General features: G+C 43.2%; 1 protein-coding gene across 1 annotated transcript; it reads right to left on the bottom strand.

The window, feature by feature from the left end:
* Positions 1-191: 191 nt before the first annotated feature.
* LOC306743079 (sodium-coupled neutral amino acid transporter 3-like) lies at positions 192-23,883 on the bottom strand. The gene is made up of 16 exons (XM_079225560.1): positions 23,765-23,883; positions 17,498-17,645; positions 17,343-17,409; positions 15,437-15,552; positions 12,887-12,960; positions 12,630-12,722; positions 12,387-12,468; positions 11,153-11,235; positions 10,365-10,423; positions 9,070-9,186; positions 8,842-8,921; positions 8,283-8,383; positions 8,004-8,128; positions 4,690-4,834; positions 3,867-3,970; positions 192-969 (listed from the first exon to the last, which is right to left on the bottom strand). Exons 2-16 carry the CDS (start codon positions 17,557-17,559, stop codon positions 865-867), a joined length of 1,413 nt encoding a protein of 470 aa, XP_079081686.1. The 5' UTR covers positions 17,560-17,645; positions 23,765-23,883; the 3' UTR covers positions 192-864.
* Positions 23,884-25,318: the final 1,435 nt, after the last annotated feature.

The following is a 25,318-nucleotide window of genomic DNA, read 5'->3' as shown; positions in this document are numbered from 1 at the left end:
CAGCAGAGTTGGGACATGGCATTGTGTTTCCCACTACCTGATCAAAATGAAAGTCTAAATTTGAACGCATGTGAAACAAAATGTATTTTTTTTCCATGTATATTCAAAACCATCACACAGTTCAAACAATATAATACAATATACTGATATTGGAGCTATATACAGTATGAGACAATAAATCCTTTGGGAATTTTTATTAAACAATATCCACATATGCTATCCAGAATAAATTCACAAATTCATCACAAAATGAATTGGTTCACAGTTGCATACACATCATGTCTGACTCTGGCTAATGGAAACCAAAATAATTTTACCAATTTTCCAAATACTGCTCTGCAGAATCACAGTTCACAATGCATCAATTGAAGTGCATTTGTTTAATAACCTCATACTCATACTGAGATGAGCAGAAATAATTGGACTACAATGATAACACTATCTGATCTATCTAGCACGATCTATTTTAGAATAGCAATTTCCTCAAGCACATACCAAATAAATGTTCTCATTTGAAATTCAATATGTTTTTAATATTTGTGTTATTCCAAACCACATTTAGCCTCTGTTATGGTAGATAGCTTTTAATGATTAAAGGGCTTCCATGATTAACATTGTTGTCAGCTCTTCATGTAGAACAGCAGAACCCCACCTGTGACGGATGCTGTGCATGTCAAGCTGCAGGTAGGTCATAGGCGGAGACAGGCTCCTCTCGTCAATCTGGAGGACTGGCTGGTCCTTATAAAGTATAAAAGCAGTCCAACAGAAGCCCTGAGCCTTCTGGCAGGAGGTTGGGTATTGCCTCCCAGCCAAAGAACCCGGAGAAGGGATGCAGCATCGGGCTGCTGGGGTTTGGGGTGCACTTTAGTGGCTGCCGAGATTTCGCTTTTCTCCACTCATCCAGTCAAGTCCGATGAACGTCATGCTCATGGTCATGAATATGAAACCCAGCGCTGTGAAACACGCAGCCTGAAAACCCAAAGAAGATTCGTCAACATAGAATCATCAAGTGGGCCCACTTTCTTTCTTTCTTTTCCTTAAGGAAGCAAGTGAAATGTATTCATATCAAACTTTTTACAGACAGAAGTCACAAAGTGCTGGACAGGAGTAGAAAAACAAAAATAACACAATATGAATATTATAAGAAGCTTTTAACACAAGAGACGTAGTTAAAAAGGCATAGTGAAATACAGCATACAAACAGATTAAAAGCAAACATCATCTATAAGAGACCTGAGTATGGGGTGATGTGAGACGTCTATAAGAGACCTGAGTATGGGGTGATGTGAGACGTCTATAAGAGACCTGAGTATGGGGTCATGTGAGATGTCTATAAGAGACCTGAGTATGGGGGTCATGTGAGACAGTCTATGGGGTCATGTGAGACGTCTATAAGAGACCTGAGTATGGGGGTCATGTGAGACGTCTATAAGAGACCTGAGTATGGGGTCATGTGAGATGTCTATAAGAGACCTGATTATGGGGTCATGTGAGACGTCTATAAGAGACCTGAGTATGGGGTCATGTGAGACAGTCTATGGGGTCATGTGAGACGTCTATAAGAGACCTGAGTATGGGGTCATGTGAGACAGTCTATAAGAGACCTGAGTATGGGGGTCATGTGAGACAGTCTATAAGAGACCTGAGTATGTGGGTCATGTGAGACAGTCTATAGGAGACGTGAGTATGGGGTCATGTGAGACGTCTATAAGAGACCTGAGTATGGGGTGATGTGAGACCGTTTATGAGACCTGAGTATGGGGGTCATGTGAGACCGTTTATGAGACCTGAGTATGGGGGTCATGTGAGACAGTCTATAAGAGACCTGAGTATGGGGTCATGTGAGACCGTTTATGAGACCTGAGTATGGGGGTCATGTGAGACAGTCTATAAGAGACCTGAGTATGGGGGTCATGTGAGACAGTCTATAAGAGACCTGAGTATGGGAGTCATGTGAGACAGTCTATAGGAGACCTGAGTATGGGGTCATGTGAGACAGTCTATAGGATACCTGAGTATGGGGGTCATGTGAGACAGTCTATAAGAGACCTGAGTATGGGGGTCATGTGAGACAGTCTATAGGAGACCTGAGTATGGGGTCATGTGAGACAGTCTATAGGATACCTGAGTATGGGGGTCATGTGAGACAGTCTATAAGAGACCTGAGTATGGGGATCATGTGAGACAGTCTATAGGAGACCTGAGTATGGGGTCATGTGAGACATATATAAGAGACCTAAGTATGGGGGTCATGTGAGACAGTCTATAGGAGACCTGAGTATGGCGTGATGTGAGACCGTCTATATGAGACCTGAGTATGGGGTCATGTGAGACGTCTATAAGAGACCTGAGTATGGGGGTGATGTGAGACAGTCTATAGGAGACCTGAGTATGGGGTCATGTGAGACCGTCTATAAGAGACCTGAGTATGGGGGTCATGTGAGACAGTCTATGGGAGACCTGAGTATGGGGTCATGTGAGACGTATATAAGAGACCTGAGTATGGGGGTCATGTGAGACAGTCTATAAGAGACCTGAGTATGGGGGTCATGTGAGACAGTCTATAAGAGACCTGAGTATGGGGTCATGTGAGACAGTCTATAGGAGACCTGAGTATGGGGGTCATGTGACACAGTCTATAGGAGACCTGAGTATGGGGTCATGTGAGACGTATATAAGAGACCTGAGTATGGGGGTCATGTGAGACAGTCTATAAGAGACCTGAGTATGGGGGTCATGTGAGACAGTCTATAAGAGACCTGAGTATGGGGTCATGTGAGACAGTCTATAGGAGACCTGAGTATGGGGGTCATGTGACACAGTCTATAGGAGACCTGAGTATGGGGTCATGTGAGACAGTCTATAAGAGACCTGAGTATGGGGTCATGTGAGACGTCTATAAGAGACCTGAGTATGGGGTCATGTGAGACGTCTATAAGAGACCTGAGTATGGGGTCATGTGAGACAGTCTATAAGAGACCTGAGTATGGGGGTCATGTGAGACGTCTATAAGAGACCTGAGTATGGGGTCATGTGAGACGTCTAAAAGAGACCTGAGTATGGGGTCATGTGAGACGTCTATAAGAGACCTGAGTATGGGGGTCATGTGAGACAGTCTATAAGAGACCTGAGTATGGGGGTCATGTAAGACAGTCTATAAGAGACCTGAGTATGGGGTCATGTGAGACAGTCTATAGGAGACCTGAGTATGGGGGTCATGTGACACAGTCTATAAGAGACCTGAGTATGGGGTCATGTGAGACAGTCTATAGGAGACCTGAATATGGGGGTCATGTGAGACAGTCTATAGGAGACCTGAGTATGGGGTCATGTGAGACAGTCTATAAGAGACCTGAGTATGGGGTCATGTGAGACAGTCTATAAGAGACCTGAGTATGGGGGTCATGTGAGACAGTCTATAAGAGACCTGAGTATGGGGTCATGTGAGACAGTCTATAAGAGACCTGAGTATGGGGTCATGTGAGACAGTCTTTAAGAGACCTGAGTATGGGGTCATGTGAGACGTCTTATAAGAGACCTGAGTATGGGGGTCATGTGAGACGTCTATAAGAGCCCTGAGTATGGGGTCATGTGAGACAGTCTATAAGAGACCTGAGTATGGGGGTCATGTGAGACAGTCTATAAGAGACCTGAGTATGGGGTCATGTGAGACGTCTATTTGTCCTCGTCAGCATTCTGGATTACGGTTAATCGCAGACTTACTGAGCGAGGAGAAAAGTGCATAACAGTAATAAATACGAGAAGATATAAAAGCATGTATGACCATCTCTAATTCAGCAGGAACCAGAACCTTTGTCTTAACTGTTGCTGGTCCCGCCTCCCCCTCAGGGACAGGATACACCTACCTGAATCTTCGGTCTTGAGTTCATGGGCTCCTGGTCAGTGGGGATGATGCGAATGTAGAAGAGTCCAGGAAGGATGAAGATCAGACTGGGAGCAGTGGTTGCCCCTAGACACAGAGGAGCACAGTACATCCTTTCCTTGTAAAACAGAATTCATCTCAGAGAAAGCTGTTGACTGTAATGAGTGAGCCACAGTGAATCTGTGCTTTGGCCCACCGTGGAAGGATCTGTTCTTGGGTTGGCCTTTTGGGCTTTTAACTTACAGTGATACTATATCCCTTTTGAAAAAAGAAATAACACAATTCTCTGCTTACATTAAATAAAACACACTCTGCTGGTCAGAACTGATCAAGTAAGACTTTAGTCTTACTTGATCAGTTCTGAACAGTAGCTTGTGGAGGCTAATGTCTGCTGTTTGCAGGTTTGAGATAGTTATTGCTGTGTGGCTGATGTTACTGAATTATTTATGCCTATCAGCAAAAGTTATGTATCCTCACTTTAAAGTTAACTCTGTAGCAGATGGTTATTTACAAACCAAAGAAGCCATACAATAACTGAATACCTTCTGGATATAGAACATATAACAATAACAACTCTCAATAAAACTCTCTATACTGCACATACTGCTGCTGTACACTTGCTCTCAATTCATATGGAACTCCATAATGGCCAAAAGAGAAATATATGCGCATTATGGATTAATGGGTGAAAAACAAGTCACCTCATTATTTTTAAATGTGATGTGACTTCACAAGAGCTATGTCTCTTTTTACAAATGCCCCTTTCTGATCAGGCTCTCGTAAGACCTCAAAGTCTAAGACCCCACCAGTGATGCCGAAGATGTCTCGAATGTTTGGAACGAGGATGACGAGCAGGTTGACGATGAAGAGCAGACACACGGCGATGGCGATGTGACGGAGCCAGTGGAAGGGCCTCCCTGGAAACAGCAGCTGCAGGAGGGCCCGCCGGATCTGAAGGGAACGCACCAAGCAGAGTGTCACATAACAGAGCAGCCAGGGGATATCTCATATCACGATGATGATTCATCAGGATTATTAGACATGCTGCTGGTATACAACCAGTAGAATCCAGTGCATAGCATTCACCAAATAAATAAATATGGGTGTTGGAATTATGACTTCCAAATCTCATAATTATGACTTATCTCATCATGGCAAATCTCAACAAAAGATTTTAAAAGATTTTTTAAATCTTATATTTCAGTGCAAATGATTTTATATTTCTTTAATGCATGCCCTATTTTCGAGCAACAGACCTCATCTTAAAAGCACAGTGGAAATGAATATTAACGATGTCTCAGTTATATATATAAGTGTAAACTATATATATATATATATATATATATATATATATATATATATATATATATATATATATATATATATATAGGCGCCAGGGGTGGATGAGATCCGCCCTGAGATGCTGAAAGCGCTGGACATTGTTGGGCTGTCTTGGTTGACACGCCTTTTCAGTGTCGCATGGGGGTCGGGAACAGTGCCCATGGACTGGCAGACCGGGGTGGTGGTTCCCATCTACAAGAAGGGGGACCGGAGAGTGTGCTCAAACTATCGTGGCATCACACTGCTCAGCCTCCCGGGAAAAGCTTATGCCAGGGTGCTGGAAGGGAGGCTCCGACCGCTTGTCGAACCTCAGATTCAAGACGAGCAGTGCGGATTCTGTCCCGGTCGTGGAACAGTGGACCAGCTCTTTACCCTTGCAAGACTACTGGAGGGGTCCTGGGAGTTTGCCCAACCAGTCTACATGTGCTTTGTGGACTTGGAGAAGGCTTTCGACCGGGTCCCTCGGGGGTTTTTGTGGGGGGTGCTGCGGGAGTATGGGGTGCCGGACCCGTTGGCACGGGCTATCCGGTCTTTGTACGCCTGCAGTAGGAGCTGTGTTCGTATCCTCGGTAGTAAGTCAGACACGTTCCCGGTGGGTGTTGGCCTCCGCCAGGGCTGCCCTTTATCACCGGTCCTGTTCGTGACTTTCATGGACAGGATATCTAGGCGCAGCCAGGGGGCGGAGAGGATCCGGTTCGGGAGTCTCGGGATCGCCTCTCTGCTGTTCGCGGATGATGTGGTCCTGTTTGCCTCCTCGGATTGTGACCTCCAGCATTCACTGGGGCGTTTTGCAGCCGAGTGTGAAGCGGCAGGGATGAGAGTTAGCGCCTCCAAATCTGAGGCCATGGTGCTCTGCCGGAAACCGGTGGATTGCTCCCTCCAGGTGGGGACAAACTGCCTACCCCAAGCGAAGGAGTTCAAGTATCTCGGGGTCTTGTTCACGAGTGAGGGTAAGGTGGAGCGGGAGATCGACAGACGGATCGGTGCGGCTGCAGCAATAAAACAGGCGCTGTACCGGTCCGTCCTGGTGAAGAGGGAGCTGAGCCGGAAGGCGAAGCTCTCCATTTACTGGTCGGTCTATGTTCCAACCCTCACCTATGGTCACGAACTCTGGGTCGTGACCGAAAGAACGAGATCTCGAATACAAGCGGCTGAAATGAGCTTCCTCCGCAGGGTGGCCGGGCTCACCCTTAGAGATAGGGTAAGGAGCTCGGACATCAGGAGGGAGCTTGGAGTCGAGTCGCTGCTCCTTCGTGTCGAAAGGAGTCAGCTGAGGTGGTTCGGCATCTAGTCAGGATGCCTCCTGGACGCCTCCCATTAGAGGTTTTCCAGGCACGTCCAACTGGTAGGAGACCCCGGGGAAGACCGAGGACACGCTGGAGGGATTATATCTCCCGGCTGGCCTTGGAACACCTCGGGATCCCCCAGAATGAGCTGGAAAGTGTTGCGGGTGAGAGGGAAGCCTGGGTCGGCCTGCTGAACCTGCTGCCACCGCGACCCGACCCCGGATAAGCGGCTGATAATGGATGGATGGATGGATATATATATATATATATATATATATATATATATATATATATATATATATATGTAAATTATCCCAGTGACCAAGCATGCACAAACCAGGACCTGCCCAAGTAGAATGCCGCTGTCATTAATGTTATTAAATACACCTGTTCTTTTCCTACTATAACATGTAAAAAACATAGGCTATATAAGAAGTGGACGTAGTCATGGTGACCCATGGGTTTGTGGAATGCCGTTTTGAAGGCTGGAGTTTAGCGTTTTGGCCGCCACCATCTTGGATTATGCTGTGTTCACACCAAAAGCGTTGCGAATATTCGCGCCGCGTTACTTGCGCCGCGTTACTTGCGCCGCGTTACTTGCGCCGCGTTACTCGCGTCAGTTTACTCGCGTCAGTTTACTCGCTTAACAATAATGCTGCGTTCACACCAAAAGCGTTGTGAATGTTACTCGCGCCTTCGCTTATCTCCGTGGCTTATCTCTGTAAAAACAGTTACCGTTTCCGCCATCTACCATGGAAATAACCACTAGTTCTGCTTTATACTTGTTGTGGAAATTTCCACATACGTTGGAACATCAAACTCCATGGTGTCTGGGTTCATAATATTATCCATAGTCCCACAACAGCGTCTGAATGAAGCCGCTACAAGCGCTACTTCAGGACCAACAGCAGTTGGATTCAGCACCGGCAAGATGGCGGTGATGACGGGCGGAGCTTCTCAACGCAAATTTTTCGCCAGAGTTGGAAAATGTCAACTCGCGCGAAGTCGCCCCGCGTCAAACGCGTGACAGAGACACCGTGCACACTCTGGTATGGTAGGGACCTGTCAATCACCTTGTAGCCCCGCCCTAAAGCGTCCCCTGCTTTATGGTCTGTTTGACTCTAAATTACATAAACTCATGTTTACAATGTTTACTGAGGGAATAAATAAAGAGAGAAGTAGAGTCATTTATATAGATTTCTATACAACCAGAGGAGTCACCCCCTGGTGGTCAGGAGAGAGAATGCAGCTTTAACACATGAAGCATATACTTCTATACAACCAGAGGAGTCGCCCCCTGGTGGTTAGTAAAGATAATGCACGTTTGAATGCAATGGGCTTCCATAGAATTCCCCAAATGATGGCCTCCCTTAGAGTCTGGCCTTTACATGTTTGAGAAGTGCGAATTACACTTTACTTCTGTATGTAATTTAAAACAAAAAGGCGCAGGCTTTTCAGATGGGTGTCAGAGAGTCAGCTGGATGTGTGCTTACAGGAAACATGACCACGGGAACAGTCAGGGTGACGGCCACCAGGACGGCCAGACGCACAGACAGGATCAGAGAGTCCAGAGGGTCCACCTTACTGTAGGTATGGAGGAGCTCTGCTTCAGTGTTCTCTGCGCACACACACACACACACACACACACACACACACACACACACACACACACACACACACACACACACACACACACACACACAGAACCTGTGAGACCTCACTGTCATTAGACTGAGCTTTATCGTACAGCTGACTTACAGACGTTCTCTCACCGTAGAAGGTCAGATAGCCAAACGTGGCGGTGAAGGAGTACATGATGAACATGCCCAGGATGGACACGTTGCCAATATTCTGCATTCTTCTCTTTGTTGGGCTTTTGGGGAACAAGATGGCAGATGTTTGTAGCAATACAGTACACACGTTTAAGAGAGAGAAGCAGGGCTATTGCTGCAGAAAGGGTACAGAACACCCAAGTTAGACATTTGAGGTGCTCTCACTGGTTTAGATGAACTGCTGCTCGTGTTTCTGGACCCATCTGACTTCTTGTTAGCAATGTTGCCATTTCCCCAGATTTCATTATATTTTCATTATACGACTGAAGTGATGTCCAGTGACCCAAGTTGTAGTAAAGCACAATCATCCTTAAACTGTGAACTGTGATTTACATTAGCGGCAAGTTTGGGGAATATTTGAAGGATTTGAGTGCAACTATAAAAGCGAGCATGGGTACGCACCAAAATTCCATTCTGTCTTTATGTTATAGTCAAGAAAGTGCTGTGAAGTGCGTGCTGTCTGTGAAGAATGTAGAATGCATCAATGTGTGCGTCTTACTTGCTCAGTTCAGTGTAGATGGGAAGCACTTCAGGATGACATACGAAAGCAAATGCCAGGATGGGGATGGTGTACGCCGTCTGCAAATCAAGTCAGAGTAAATTCACTAGGTGTGTATGAGTAATATGATGCGCCCAGAAAGAGTTCCTGGTTCAGAGCACACCGTCGTAAATGAACATTTTAAATGCAAACGGTAATTTGTGTGCCTTCAGGGAGTTCATCTCTGACCTCTTGGTTGATGGTGAACAATTTGGTAGTGCACGTGTCCTCTGAGACGGCTGTGTTCACAGAGTAGTTCCCAAACACCTCCAGAGGGCAAGCAATGTTGAATTTCTTGTAGATGACCTGATGGAACAGAGGAAGAGAGCTTGAGGAGGGAAAACAAATGCTCCCTCTCCTTCCTTCCATAACAAAACCAGACACTGTTCTGGAGCACCAGAGCCTGAAGCTTGTTAAACCTCTTCCTGAAGGAAACAAGATCTATTTTGGTACTATTTGGAATCTTCCCAAAACACATGTTGCTTTAGTTACTTTAGTTATCTGCATTGTCTCTGTGTCTATCTCCAGCAGCTACTGTTTGCCTTCCTAAAGGCACCACTGCAGCAGCGCTCCATCAGCTGGAGCCACCAGGAGAATCAGCTGACACCACAATGTATTCCAACAGAATCACTTGCATGATCGATTGTGAATTTTCTGGATAAGGACCTCAGGAGACATCAGGTATATAGGCATTTGAGTAGCTGTTTTAAATATTATTCCCTTCATGAAGTTGTTGTTTTGTAGCAAACAATTGGCTTTTTATGCATTCAGCTCACACAATTACAATTCATTCGGATGACCAACTCATGAGGGAAATATTAGTTTCTTTAGCTACTAAAAGCAGTTAACTGTCTGCTGTTGGCTGCTGAGCAGGTAGAATGCTACTTGTGAATATTGTTATAATACACAGAATCACATTTAAACGTTCTTAAATTTAGTAATAATAATTAATAATAATATATTAATTAATCATTTTGTTTTAACTTTTTTCCCCCAACATATTCTTCTGCCCCCCTACTACTCCTTGTAGATAATAATTTCTGTCATATTCATGTAATGTGCTGTAACTCTGTTACGTTGTTCATTCTGGTCACATGACATCTATTCTTCTGTCCATCCTGAGAGGGATCCTCCTCTGTTGCTCTCCTGAAGGGTTCTTCCTTTTTTCCCTGTGAAAGGTTTTTTCTATCTTTATTTGGGGAGTTGTTCCTGGTCCGATGTGAGGTCCTGGGATGTCCTAGTGGATGTTATGTGTACAGATTGTAAAGCCCTCCGAGGATCATTTGTAATTCGTGATTTTGGGCTATATAAAATGTTCTGAATTGAATTGAAGTATAACTATAACAAGATAAATATAGTGTTAGACATGGTATAGTGTCACGGCGATGGTTGCAACAAGCACACAGTATATGCCGTGGTCCCGGAACATTTCTCTAGAACCACCTGTGCCGTGACAACAGCCATAAAGTAAGTAATAGACTCACCGCAGAGAGGAAGAAGACCATACAGGACAGAGAGAAGCCGCTGGTATAACCAAGATACCCTGCAGGACGCAAGAAGACAACCTCAGACACACACACGAGACATACACACACTGGTCACATGACATATATTGCTTCTGTCCATCCTGATAGAGGATCCTCCTCTGTTGCTCTCCTGAAGGGTTCTTCCCTTTTTCTCCCTGTTAAAGGGTTTTCTGAGGGCCTTTTTTGGCCCTCTGAGGCAAATTTGTGAATTTGGGCTATACTAAATAAATTGAATTGAATTGAATAGGCACTCTGTTACAAAAAAACAGATTTGAAGTATGTGCTGTGTGATTTTAAATGATTTTGGCCACGATCATTGTGCAGTGATAATCTTGACAGCGCCAATGCTAGAGAAGTATAAAATTGAGCATGATCTAAAAATACAGAAATGATCATGTATGAAAGAAAACTTGCATAGATATATTATGTAGCGTTAATTCATGAATGGGGTCCCTATGATTTATGATTTCCTTATTTATGATTGTTTATTTGTTTGTAACTAAAATAATGTTCACTACAAAAAAAAAACTGTGACGGTTATCGGGATAATAACGTGAATTACAACTTTTAGGATAATGGATTTTCGTATGGTCCCACGTGTACACGGGGTCTCGTTCACCAGACGCCACAGCAACATGTCACAAAGCGACAGACAGAACCCACATTCATACAAAGACACAGTTGTGAAGGATGTATTAAGTTCAGGTTACATCAGAGGACAGAGGAGTTATTGAGTATGATCATACCCAGATGTTTCATCAAGGCCAGCGGGAGGATCACGCAGACAGTGACGATGATGATCAGGTAGTTTCCATTCATGAACCAGTCGCTGGCAGGAGACAAGATGACACACACACACACACACACACACACACACATACACACAGAAAAACAAACATGTGAAAAAGACTCAAACTGCATTTAGAGGTCAGTTCTTTGTAAAATGACAATGTGTTTACTTCTCTCTGGGGCAGGACGTCAAGTACAGCCATGTGATGTTGTGATACGTTTCTGAGATACCAACAAGGTGAGCTACAAGCAAGTATATCAGCATGTAAAAATGTTCATATTAGCTTTCTGTTCAGCAAAATGTCCCCTAGAGTCAGATCCCGGGTCAGTTCTAATCATTCAAACTGAGCAGAGCAGTCACAAACTGTCAACAATGAGAGTGAGGCTGGTAGTCTGGTAGTGTAATATTGTATATTGTAACACTGAAGGACAATATAATGCACAGTGGACAGTGCAAGCTGAAGAAAAAACATCTATTTCAGAGCTGTTTGGAAGGAAGTTTGGGGAAATAGACATGTTTGTCTGTAGTCAGGTAAGAAGAATAGTTAACAGATATCAGAATGATAGCTCCAGAGTACACCCCAAATACATGTGACAGGAGCCAAGTCTACCATAAGGGCATGTAGATGCTACTCAGTCCTTCATACACCGTCCTGCTGCAGGAAGTGAGGGTTTTTTAGATCTTTAACCCTTTCTTTGTGTGTTTTCACTCGATGAAAGTTTATTGTAACATTTTGGTCGCCTAAAAATCTCTTAATCAGCGTTTGGTTGTACTTTTGTCACTTCTGGTTGCAAAAAAAGATGGTGAAAGCCAAAAGGCAAAACTCAAGGCTTCCAAACCATAGTCCACAAACCAATGGGTGATGTAGCGTTGACTCCGTATACTTCTTATATACAGTCTATGATTAAATGTGAGTTGGCTGACTGAACTTATCATTATACAACCAAATGTGGAGAGATCCGCTGCTAAAGATAGTCCCCCACAAATGCATAATTTACTTTATAAACTATATATTTGTGAGGTGTGAGGGAGTGAGTATGGTCGTCAAAACATACAGAGAGACGGACACATTGTTGTTTTTTCTCTTTCATCTTTTCTCTTGGACCGATCTCTGGAATGGACGCATGCAGATGAAGCTGATATTGAATGTCATTTAATTTGTTGATTTCAAAGAATTGAGTTGTACTCACCCAGAGCTGGACGTCTGGCCAAGAAAAGCTTGGATGACCAGCGGTAACTCAGACTTGACTATGAACAGGTAGCTGGACATGGCTGCAGGGGAGGAAAACATAGACAGCCTGAAGAAAGAGTGTTTATCAGTGTACATGGCCACATGTCTTTACATGCTCCATAAAACTACATCTACTTCCCTTATGATATATGATCCCCAGCTACTCACAGGACAGTTACCTACCTATATACAGGAGTCTTACCTCCAATGTTATGTAGCGTGATAATGACAGCTGCTATGATCTTCCCTGGATGACCAAAAGCTCTCAGGCCAAGCTGCTCATAGGCACGAATACCTGAAGGGAGCAACAGGGGAACCCTGTTAACTGACTGGCTGCGGACATTCTGACTTATGTACAGCACTGCTAGGGAGAATTGGCCTCTGATGCAAGAGAGGGGAAGTGAAGAGACAAAAAAATTAAGATTTCTGACAATATTTTCCACATTTATGAAGCCTCACCCACAACTCCAGCACTGCGTAGCAGCAGATGGACGGAATAACAGGACAGACAGGCGATACATGTCAGCAGGATCCTGTAAAACATAAACAGTCATTCATTTCATTCCTCCATGTTGATTGACTTCAGTATTTTGTGTATTGCACAGCTTTGGGGCTATAATTTACAAAAAAAGCATATTCTTCTTTGAAGCCTTGGCAATACATTCTAAAAGATGCAGACTGATGTTACAGTCGGGCTTTTACTCGAGGTATGTCTTTTTTTAGGAAGCCAAGGGAAAAGGGCATTCCAGCAGTCCAACCAACACAAATACAGTTCATACATTAGTTTCTCTCTTTCTGCACTCAAATTGGAAGGCTGCATCATTACGAGTCAAAGACTGAACCGGCCCTGAATCATCAACATAGTGCCATTTCAACTGGAGCAAACATTGGAAATCAGCCGCATGCTTGTTATCTCTGCCAGGAGATAATATGCAATTATGTGTCTGTCCACAACTAATCTTGTATAAGCATTCCAATAACTTTAAACTTCATAACAATACATCGGCAAGAAGGCTGGCGTCTGCGTGACGGGCGATGTTTTTAAGATGAAAGAAGACGGTTCTTGTGATGTGCTTGACATTCAAAGGAAAGGGTTGGATCAAAGATGACACTAAGTTTACAGATGTGTGTGGAGGCAGGAACAGTGGTGCAATTGATGCAGAGGGAGAAGTTGTGATGCGATTTGTTTAGTGATTTGGGGCCGATGATGAGGATTTCTGATTTGTCACTGTTGAGTTTGAGGAAATTGGCTTGAATCCAGATCCTTATATCTGTGAGGCAGTTTCTGATAGACCGTAGTGCTGCATTCGACACCATTGACCATGACATCCTATTACAGAGACTAGACCAGTCGATTGGTATTAAAGGTACAGCACAAAGCTGGTTTAAGTCGTATTTATCAGATCGATCTCAGTTTGTATTTGTAAACGATGAGGCCTCGATGACCAACAAAGTCACGGAGTTCCACAAGGTTCTGTGCTTGGAACAATTTTATTTACCTTATGTATACTTCCTTTAGGCAATATTATCAGAAAACACTCCATAACTTTGTTATGCAGATGATACTCAATTATATCTATCGATCAAGCCAGATGAAACCAACCAGGTCGCTAAACTGTCTCATCAAAACCTGGATGACCTTGCTTCGGAGTTATCTTTGATCAGGACTTGTCCTTTAACTCCCACGTAAAACTAAACTCAAGGACTGCCTTTTTTCACCTACGTAACATTTAAAAAATCAGGCACACCGTGTCTCAAAGTGATTCAGGAAAGTTGATTCACTCATTTGTTACTTCTAGACTGGATTACTGTAGCTCCTTATATTCAAGCTGCTCTGGTAAGTCTCTTAAATCTCTCCTGTTGACTATTATTTCAAATCCACACAAATCAAATGATCAAGTTATTTTTTAATAACACATTTACTTCACTACTAAACAGAAAATAAATGAATAAATGATCAAATAAACTAAATGAAAGGAATGAATGAATAACGAAAAGGAAGAAAAATACAAGGAATAACATGAACTACAACTAAATGAAAAGGACTACATGTGACCAGGTAGAATCAATGACTTGCATCATTAACTGATTCATTCAATTCTCCGATTGACGCTTACATTAAATTTAGCTCAACACATTTATTCACCATTCAGCAGCTGAGAGTTTGAGAAGCCACAGGGAAGATTGTGAAGCACATTTATAGTCGTTTTAATTTAAATTTAATTTACATTCTTAGGTCTAAGATATTTCTATTTAAGACTATTTTATTACGTGACTGAAATGTTTTTGGCCTTGTCCTCGGTCTTTAATCTCAGAGTCTTTTCTTTTAGAGTCTCTAAAGTAGAGTGCTCTTAATAGTTCCTGGAATAAACGGGATGACACATGTCGACAGGTCAGAAACACAAGGCCGGAGAAGAGACAGATCGACAGATCCACGAGGGAGAGATCTGGCGTGCAGGATTCAAAGTTATCAATCATATTTGTAGTCTTTTAGAAACACCACCACCAGAGCTTCTGAAGAGACGGCCCCCACCCACGAGTCTCCGCCCCCGTCGTTCCCTCCAGCCGCCGGATGCCAGCGGTCTCTCATTGCACCCCTTCAACCTTCTTTCCACCCTTCTCGTTCCTGCTCCCCTACATCCTTCATCCCTTCATCCCTCAACCCCTTTCTGCTTCTTAAATCCAACCCTCTTCTTCTATCTCGCAATAAACCATTTGTAACCCACATCGCTATTAGCGTGGTCTTTGTTAGTGAAGTGACCGATAGGTTGAGAGAGCAGTTATTGAAAGAAGTTTATTAGTTCAGATTGTGTCATATACATTTAGGTTTTATGAGCTCTCGGTTTATGTCCACGACAGTTATGTAATATTGACCATGTCACCTTTTGTGTCTGGTTGTCTACTGACAGACGTTTTCAGGGAACCACTGAGGTACATACCGTGTGTGGGTGTGCACACCATGTTCAGTTGAACTCTCTGTCCCAAAGTGTGTATTTTTGCGGTACTTACAGGAAAAGGACGATGCCGGTGTTGGACATGGCGTACGACAGACCCAGAATGCCGCTGCCCATGATGGCATTGCTCAAGTTGAAGACGGACATCCCAATGGAGGTTTTACCCTCAAACTGGAAAACATGCAAGACTTCTAAGAAACAATAACGAGGCAATTTGTGACATGACAACACAATTCATGTATAGTGTGTAGTGCCAACTCATAAATCCTGCTACTATGTCCTCTACAACAGCGGTTCCCAAACTTTTTAGGCCACGCACCCCTTTCTACATTCCGACCGGGTTCACGCACCCCCAATCCCCCACACCTTAAAAAAAAACGCAACATAGCCTATTTATAGCCGCATAAAATCAGGCCAATGCGAGAACTGTTTGCTCGCGCGTGGCGTTCGTTACAAGATTTAGTCCGCTGTATACATTTCAGTTTTAAAGAGCAATAAGGATGGCGAGGACACACGCACAGGCTCAGAGGCAGATTGCATTTCACATGTATTTACTTAAACACAGTAAGCCACGTAAAGAACAAAGAGTGGCACATGCATAGGCTCAGAAACAGATATAAATAAAAAAGGAGGAGTCCATATGAAGATTTTCACATGCAGCGCAGGTGGCTCAGCCTGCAGCAAGAGAGATAGAGAGGGAGAAAGTGAGAGACGTGAGTCTCTCACTTTGAGAGACTCACATGAATGAGACTGCAATTGTTTTTGACTGTTTTGTAACTCTTCCAATTTTGATCTAAAAAATGTAAGGGGCTTCTGACTTGCACTGGCATGCTTGGTGTTCAGGTGGCGGCGCAAATAAGAGTCTTCAGACAGCAGTTAGCCAGAAACTCACTGCACAACACGCACTGTGGCTTCGGGCAATCTGCATTGCCAATCCAAGTGAAGCCCAGACCCAGATAATTGTCATCATATTTCCTTTTTTTTTTCCCAGTCTGATGCTCACTCTCGTCTCCTCTTTCTCCGACTCCCGGTCGGTTTCTTCTCCCGGTCTCTCCCCAACGCACCTCTCCGTTTCTCTCGCCTCCGGTTCCTCCCTCTCTCTCTGTCCCTCTCCTCTTTTATTACTGATAGCTTCAGATGTCCCACCTGACAGCTTCCCCGATTTCAGCCAGTTTAACATATTTTCATGGATGTTGCTGAATGAATGAAATGACGTTAGGTGCACAAGCTAGGCTAGCTAGTGTGTAGTAAAAGACAGTCTGGCGACCGGACCGGAAGTGCATCTATTTATTAAATTGTACGATTTTATTTTTAAATTTAAATCTTACAAAGGGAAATTTTATAATTAAAAAATCTCTGCTCTACAACATTCTTCGACATCTTGTATATTATTGTTCTATTTTGGGGAATAATCAGTGCTGTCTGTATTATTTGTATTATTACTATGTAAACAACAGTTTAGGTTAGTTATTGCTGCAATATGTGAATGGTAAAAAAAACAAAAAAACACTTAACACACAATGTTAACAATTAAACACACAATATTAGGTAAAGATGGTGATCATAGAATACTACAAAATGTACTAATTGACATGTTGATGACACAACACATGCAATATGAGCGAGGTTGAATAAAGTTGAATTCATTGAAAAAGATAACTACCCTTAAAGGAACATTGTGTAACATTTAGGTTGATTAATTGGCAGAAATGGAGTATAATAGTCATAACTATGTTTTAATTAGAGTATAATCACGTGAAACTAAGAATCGTTATCTTAGCTTGGAAAGAGCCATTTATATCTACAGCAGCCCAGAACGGACACTGGCTCTAGCGAGAGCCTTTCACATGTTATGTTTTCTGAAGGTAGGGATGCGTTCCAGGTAAGAAACACAAACATAGACACGAAGCGGCAGTAGACATGGCGCTGTAACACGGCCTCTGCCTCGGTCTCATACTCACGTCTGTGAACTGAGGCGTCTTTGATCCATCACCCTGCTGCAGGAACTTTTCTTCCTCTGGAGCAATTCTATAATATCCATCACAAACCAAAAAACAACTTGAGATGATGAACATAGTTGAGTGAGCAAGAATTTACAGCGAGTCAGTAAGCATACCCTCCCTCCACAGGCCCAGCAGCGTCATGGTGATTTCCATTCGTTAGCTTCTGCAGCTCCATACTTATGACACGAACATAGAGGTGGACTGAGTCCGTCAGATAGATGGCATGTTTTTAAAGAAGGAAAGGGGATTGAAAGAGGAAATCTGCAAAAGAAGAAACAAAACGCAAGCGTCTTATTAAGCAGCTCATGCAGAATGTTTGCACATTTATCGTGTAATATTGACTGCAGAACACTGACCTCATCAACATGTAAACTGCTCAACGACTGCTTTAGCTGGAACTAAAATACATTTAGTGCGTGTATAGCCACTACAGTTGAAAACCTTGTGATACATTACTGGGTGGGGACTGCTACTGTGTATTTTTAGCCACTTTGGTTTTGGTCCACAGTGAAAAAATAATATTAGTGTTTGTATAACCAGACCTAGACCTAGCATTGGACACCCAATGAGTTATTGACTATAATGTATGCTGACGCTTCCATTTCAAGTCAAGACAACTTTATTCATGTAACCTGAAATCAAAGAAATGGTCTTTACAATCTGTAGAATATATTACACCATCTATCCTGTAGATCTGGATATAGAATAATATAACAAAAGTTAAAAATGACCCAAAATGTTAAGGAAAATATAATTAGAGCTGAAACGATTGCTCAATGAGTCAATTGACCAGATGGGCAGGTGGCACCTTGCACAAAAGTATAAACATCAATAAGATTATTATCATATATTAATAATAATCCCTGAGATCAGGGACCAATAGCCAGACTATAAATGAAGTTGGAAATGCTACATGTTCAGTTTGTATTAAAACCGACACCCACCTTATTTTTTGTCAATAATTTAACTATTCTAACACTTTTCACAGAGTTTATATCAAGGTAATATACTATGACGTCAGTAGATGAGGCTTTGTACTGGTATGGATCCATTATGGAGAGCGTAGCTACAGGCTCAGTTCTGGCCTTCGCATGGCAATGAAGTTGGTCCTCTCTCTATCAATTCAAACTTATATCTATTGGCTACACAGTGTGTCCGAGCCTGAGTAACCTTTGCTACCAGTCCAGATCTCCCCATGGTCTGGTGCCGGTAGCAATTGGGGGCTTGTCCGGGATGATCTAGTGTCGCTGTGTCCAAAGCTTCCGAGAAGGCTGCAATCCAGTGCGTCATCCCGAGAAGGGAGTCCTCCAGTGTAATGTTATAATGGCCACTCTCCCCCCGCGGTGGATGTCGGTCTTCCAGATCCAGAAGAGATTGTCCAATTTGAGTGCAAATTAACTCTTGAGAGTTGCGAGTTCAATTGATGACGGCGGTGCAACTATAACATTGATAACCTGAGTGAACCAGAACTGTAGGACCTGATCGATCAGCTCGTTAGGATCTTACAATAGTATAGAGCTGATCGTTGACTACATCAGAAGTGAGCAATAGCATAGAACTTTAAAGAGTTAAATAATGCTAAACAGCAAGCCAAAGAGAGCCCATAGCTGTTTTTGTAAAAGAAATCATGAGATTAAAGTTATTTGAGTCATAACAGCCTGGTGCAGAGTGTAGCTATGACAAAAGGCAAGTTCAAGGTACTTTTCTTCACATGCTTTACCAAGGGTTAAATGAGAAAAACAACCAGGTTCGACATGACCTCAAAGCCCTCCGTACAGACCTGCAGGTTAGTGACGACTTTCTCTTAGATCAAATCACTAAGTGAGGAGGCAGAAAGCTAAGACGCCTTGGCTGACACAGTAGCTAAATCCCGACCAGTGACACAGTTCAGCTTGACAGTAGTCACTCAATTGACACTGAGTTACAGGCTAATCGTGCTGGTACTAAAGAACTGACTGCACATGATTCCTCACTGACCAAACATCTGGCCCAGAGGGTTAAAGCTGGGCGACACCAGGAAAGCAGTACAACTCCTACAACGCGATGTATGGTCTTTGTGCTATCAACGGAGTGTTGCTTGACTCAGGGGATCTCTATGGTAGGGAGAGCATGGATGGAAAAAGCACTCCAATTCAGCAACTCCAATCCCTCCTTTTCGACCGGCCTGTGGAGATTTCGGCAGCTAATGGTACAGATGTTCCCTTTGATGGATGGCCAGATTTTGAACATCAGGTCTGTTGTGATAATTATGGCCATGTCGCCATACAAGTGCCAGTATTAATCAGCCAGAATTGTCTGAACTCTCCTCTTTTAGGCAGTAATGTCATAGGTGAGATAATCAAAACTAACAAAGAACAGAGAGGAGAGCTAAATAAGCTTTAAGTGTCAGTAAAGCCCTTGTTTCTACTCTCCAGATTTTGACCCCCGATGAAACTGCTCCTGAGACCGAGTGCAGTGTGAGGACAGGAAAGAGAGAAGCAACTAGTCCTGCAGGGCAGATTTGTGAGGTGAGATGTAGAGTCAGGGAATATGTCCAGAACCTGTGGTTCAGCTGTGGTTGGATGAGAAAATCCATGTCACCCTACTCGTCTCCAGTCTGTGTGTTGAATTTCGAGGCTTGAACCACAAAACTGTCCTTGACCACCACCCCCTTCCATGCATCCAACATCATCTGTCGATGAGAGCTCCAGACACCTGACTACCTTCAGCACGCGTTAGGGGCTGTATGAGTGGATTTGTCTTCCATTTGGCTCTCCATATTTCGATGACATGCTCTGCTTTGCCAAGACCTTTTATGACCATTTTGACGACCAGAGGAGGGTTCTTAGCCACCAAAAAGTCAGGTCAGGTTTCTTAATGACCAGGGAAGGCCTCCAGATATACCCTTAAGACCTCAAGGCCATTCAGCACCAAAAGGATAGCGAGCCAACGAATGTGGGAGAGGTCAGAGCTCCCTTAGGGTGTCTCGGTTATTATAGAACCTTCATACAGGACTTTTCTAGGATAGCCAGGCCACTGTTTCAGCTAATAGAGACTCCTAGAGAGTCTAGCCAGAGAACCAACCCAGCTAAATCCAACAAGGACATGGCAAGGGCCACAAATAGTGGTCAGCTTTCATTTAAAGTACCTGTCCAGTGGAGACCAGAACACAGTGTTGTGGTGTTGCGCCTTGTTGACATGCTAAAGACTCCACCCATCCTGGCCTACCCAGACTGGGATTTGCCCGGGTCTCTATACATTTGAGACATACTGGTTTTAAACTGTCTTTGTGAAGAGTTACATAAAACAGAATAGATATTCTTCGTTAAAGGTTCTGGTCTCGCTGTCCACTTTTCTCTTTTTGGAGAGCTTGGCGATCGAGGCTTTTTAGAAACCTGTTGAAGAGGGGTGGCCCAGGCAGAGTGTTTCTTTGAATTTCTATCTTTATTTCTTTATTTTTAAATCTTCCGTATGGCAGCAGAACTTGTCGACTTGAATAGGAGCGCAGGGCGTAGCCGTTATACCTCTCTTCCTCTGAAGAATCCGCGAGTTCCGTGAATCTTCCTTCTGCAGGTTAAAGTTGGCGGAGTACGGGGCAAGTTATCCACTTCTCCTTCGGGGTCCAAACCAGTCTATTGTTCGACCAGCAAATGTAGAACTATTATTAGTTTGTTTTTTTAAGCATTGTTGTTGTGCCCCCTTACATACAAAGCTGTAGGTAGTGCTGATGATGTTTATAGTCTCAATGCCATCATAAGGCAATTATGAAGCTACACCATGATTCATTAGGATTTGTGTTTGTGTCACCTGATGAATGTAAATCCAATAATCTCTCTAGTTTAGCTCTGATTTTGGTCTCCACCAATTCCTGAGGAAATATCTGTCTCTAGCTGCTAAATGCTCCACTATTTTCACCAGCTAGTCTCTGAATGCCATCGTAATGGATTGATGTATGTGGGTTTTGGCCGGCAGCTGCTGTTTCCTGTTCCTGAATCTTTTAGTGGTGTCAGTGGTGTATCCACCATGTGGATGAATCCGGCCCTGGCGTTTGACAAGATTTTATTCAATCTAAAGTTGGTATGGAATCTACTTCTGGAAACTGCATTATAAAAATGCGGTTTCTATTCAGTGATAGATTTTGCAATTATTTTACAAAAGTCATATAAACATAAAGTCAACATTATAAATTAATCTATAACAATAATCTACAATATTTCCTTTACCCAGTGAAAAGCAACGTGTCTCTAAAGATAAGTGTCCTGGGTGAAGCCAAGTCTGAACGTTCCAGTTGTGATATCTGGTCCCTGTCGGCCTAATGAACGACAGACACACTGATAACAGCTGAGAATGACCTCCCTGTTCAAACACTGCAGAGGTGGTTCCTCAGACGTTGACATTTTGTTCAGTAGTCGTCACATATGGACTCTATTTGTAAATTCTGTCACTACACATTTTCATGCACTTTATTGGCATTACTATGTTTGTATTCATGTTTCACAGAAAGATATCAAAGACATATGCTTGCACTTATTATGCTGTTGTTTCACAGTTTAGGTGGCAAGGCAATCAGAACACACCTTCCTCTAGATACCTTCACTCTGGAATGAGGTTTGTGTGCTCAAAAGCATCACTTTCAAGATTTACATTTGACACTGTAAAATAGCAGTAATCTCAAACTTTGCACTATGTGTTCCAGCATGTTGAAAAGACACTGATCGAACTGCTTTTGAACTGCGACCACATCACAACATCATGAACTTGGATGAATGATGCATTTTTGTAGCTCAGCAAATTTCACACATGATCAAAAAGTTGTTTAAACCTGCTTTTTATAAGATGTCAATCAGTTTAATAGTAGGGAAACATCCCATCTTAAAGGTAATTTGTAAACAGTAAAGCAGATAAGTGACCTGATTCTATCCACCTCATTGTGATGCAGGTACACCCACCTTGTGCACCAATCACATTAAAGAGTTACAGTTGTAAACAAAAAAAAATTATGTTTTAGACTTGGTGGTGTTGCATGTGCTTTCAGTGGGTCATTGGGAACTAAATGTTCAACCGTACTCATGCCACAAAGAAACAGGCCAAACCTTGTAGGATTCTAACTTTACAACTTAAACACCGTCCACACGAGGGTTTAGCCCAATGTAGCCAGCATGAAACCAGCTGCTATAACACACGCAACATTCAAGCTAACATGATTACACTGAGCTGAATAGATTCTAAAGGTTGAGTAAGCATAAACAAATAGTTTTACATTTTTAAAGTACCCTTGCTTTCTTTTTGAGGGTCAGATGTTCAGAATGGACTTCATAGCCTGGCTCTGTCCAAAGTAAAAATGACTCATACATTGGCTTAAAGCTTTGTGTAATCTGCACACAACCAGAAATGTATTGTTTTAATGTCATTTGTGTTCGTGAGTGTGATATCCATCTGGACATCACAGATCTGGAGAGAAAGTAAATGCTTGTGTTTCCTCAAATGCTGAAGTCCTTTAAGGAACATGTTTGGTTCTCTCTGTTCAACACACTTTTCTGATAAAATAAAAAAAATGTAAGACAATTTTTGGGAATCTTTGGAACAATGCAGAAACAGAATGAAGCCTTCATCAACACAGCACAGACATAGTTTCACGGGACGTATAGAGTCTGCCTCACAGCGAGCTGAGAGGGACCAGAAAGTGTACAGTGTGTGCCAGAGTTAAGCCCGGCCCTGTTTTCCAAGCATGGGCTGTGTAGATCTGTATCTTATATAATACTGTCACCTTTTTCATGTGTCCATTTAAAACATGTGCTCTATTGGAGTTCTACAGTATGACATCAAGCATCAGCTGAGGCTCATGTTCGGGTGTTTCTCCTGAGTTGTACTGTTTTGTTTTTGTTTTTTTACATTTATGTGTAGTTTACATACACATTTGTTTTCTTCACTTAAATCTTACTCTTCAAATATCTGAAAAGGATTTATTCATGGAAACTGGCATTTACCATTTATAACTAAAAGTCTTGAACAAAAATGTCAGAACATTAAATGGCATGAAACGCAAAGTATGCTAATACTGCAGTCCCTCTCTGACTTCGTTACCAGAGGTACATTAATAATTCATTTGGAGAATATTACTTAAAACTGAAATTGTTAATAGATTAGAACATTCTTAATCATTCTCAAGCTCATTTCTTTCAGTAGGGTTACCATGATCTCACTGGAATTGTTCCTCATCTGGAGCACAGCTGTTGAACCAGAGTATACAACTACTTTTACAAGCAAAGCCTCTGAGCACTGCTTAACGGAGCTCTGCCCCTCTGCTTCGGGTCCTCACTGTTCCTGAGCAGATCCGCCTCAAGCAGCCAACCCACGTGGCAGCAGAGAAGCTCCACCTAAGAATGGAGTGAGGGACTTACCGGTTCCTCCAGAAGCAGACCGGGGGACTCTGAAGCAGAGGGGGAGCTTGTGTGGTGAATCCTGGGATGAGAGGTGTAGTTTGGGCTGAGAGGATAGTCACACTGACCTGTTTATGGAGCCCCACAGAGAAGAGTGTCTCGGGGAGAGGTTAGAGAGAGGGGAGCAAATGTGGGAGCAGGCAGGGAGTAGGAGGGCTGCTAAAAATGACGGTTTCAAGTTTCGTGTGATGTCACATGCAGAGACACTCCTCTTACTCTCCATAAAAAGAAAACAAGTTAACTGTGACTTTTCGCACTAGGCCTCTACTCTGGTGATGGATTGCTCTGCGGGGAGTTCGCCTGGCTTCTATATGGCCGTCTCATACACACTGGGCCTATTGAATAGTTTCCATGTTCCAACTCTCTTCCCAGTCCCTGCCTCTGCGTGGTGGGAACAGTGGACATATGGTGAGGTGATCAGCACAGGGTTACATAAGAGCCTGGCTGCTGGTGGCCCGCTCTGCAGGCTCTATTTGATCAATATATGACGGTGAATATATAAAGCTGCTTCCCATGAAGGGTCCAAGGTGAGCGGAGCTGCTTCTAACAACACATGGTCCAGGACACACACATTCCTGTGGTTATTTTGGGGTACTGTTTCCACACAGGAACACACTTTTGGCTGAGTGTGTGTGTGTGTGTGTGTGTGTGTGTGTGTGTGTGTGTGTGTGTGTGTGTGTGTGTGTGTGTGTGTGTCTGTGTGTGTGTGTGTGTGTGTGTGTGTGTGTGTGTGTGTGTCTGTGTCTGTGTGTGTGTGTGTGTGTGTGTGTGTGTGTGTGTGTGTGTGTGTGTGTAGAGCTCTGGCTGCTCTAACAATCTTAGAGCCTCAAGTCCCCCCCAAAACACTTTGAACAGAGAAAGAATGGAAAAGCAAGCGAGGAGGGATCCCTCTCCCGATTGATGGACAGACATACATTAAGAGATTAATAAGGACATCCTGTGGTTCAACTCATGCTGCTGAATTGAGCTGAGACGTTTTGCTGGTTTGTCGTCAGAAGTGGAGACAAAAGTATGTCTTCATTGAAAGAAGAACCAAGAACGGTACTGAAGACTTTTCTAATGTTTTAGCTCCTCTGGCAATCCATTCAATAGTTCTCTTAAAGCCACAAATGTCACCGCATGGTGGTGTTAAAGGAAATGTGAGGGGCTCGTCAGAGCCAAAAGGATTCCTCCTCTGGGAACCATGAATGTCTGTCGAAAAGGAATGTCTCATAGTTATTGAGATATTCCGTCTTGACCAGAGTAGTAGACCAACTGACCAATATTGCCATGGATCCATGCAGCTATAACCTGGCTAAGGAAGGAAGAGATATCACCAACTAAAGTGGCATATCTTTCATTGGCTGACATGCAGCGTCTCTCTATGGTTACAGCCATGCTTCTCAACCTGGTGGCTGTGGACCTCTGATGGTCCATGCAGGTACTGCAGGGGTCATAACATATTCCATTCTATTTACCTCGTTAGTTATATTTCAGGCACAGAAACAAACAGATTCACATGCAAATGTAATTATT

This window comes from Taurulus bubalis (genome assembly GCF_910589615.1).
Source record: "Taurulus bubalis genome assembly, chromosome: 11".
In the NCBI taxonomy this organism is placed as follows: domain Eukaryota; kingdom Metazoa; phylum Chordata; class Actinopteri; order Perciformes; family Cottidae; genus Taurulus; species Taurulus bubalis.
Note: the sequence above shows the minus strand (reverse complement) of the source record. Positions and strands in the feature narration are given on the sequence as shown.

What these genes read in the sequence shown, in the direction of transcription:
- LOC306743079 (XM_079225560.1), bottom strand. Translation starts at nt 17,559, where the DNA reads ATGGAGCTGCAGAAGCTAACGAATGGAAATCACCATGACGCTGCTGGG. An exon ending in AGACGCCTCAGTTCACAGAC is followed by an intron (nt 15,553 to 17,342) that starts GTGAGTATGAGA and finishes CATGTTTTCCAG; the next exon opens with TTTGAGGGTAAAACCTCCAT. An exon ending in AGACATCTTCGGCATCACTG is followed by an intron (nt 3,971 to 4,689) that starts GTGGGGTCTTAG and finishes CTCTGTGTCTAG; the next exon opens with GGGCAACCACTGCTCCCAGT.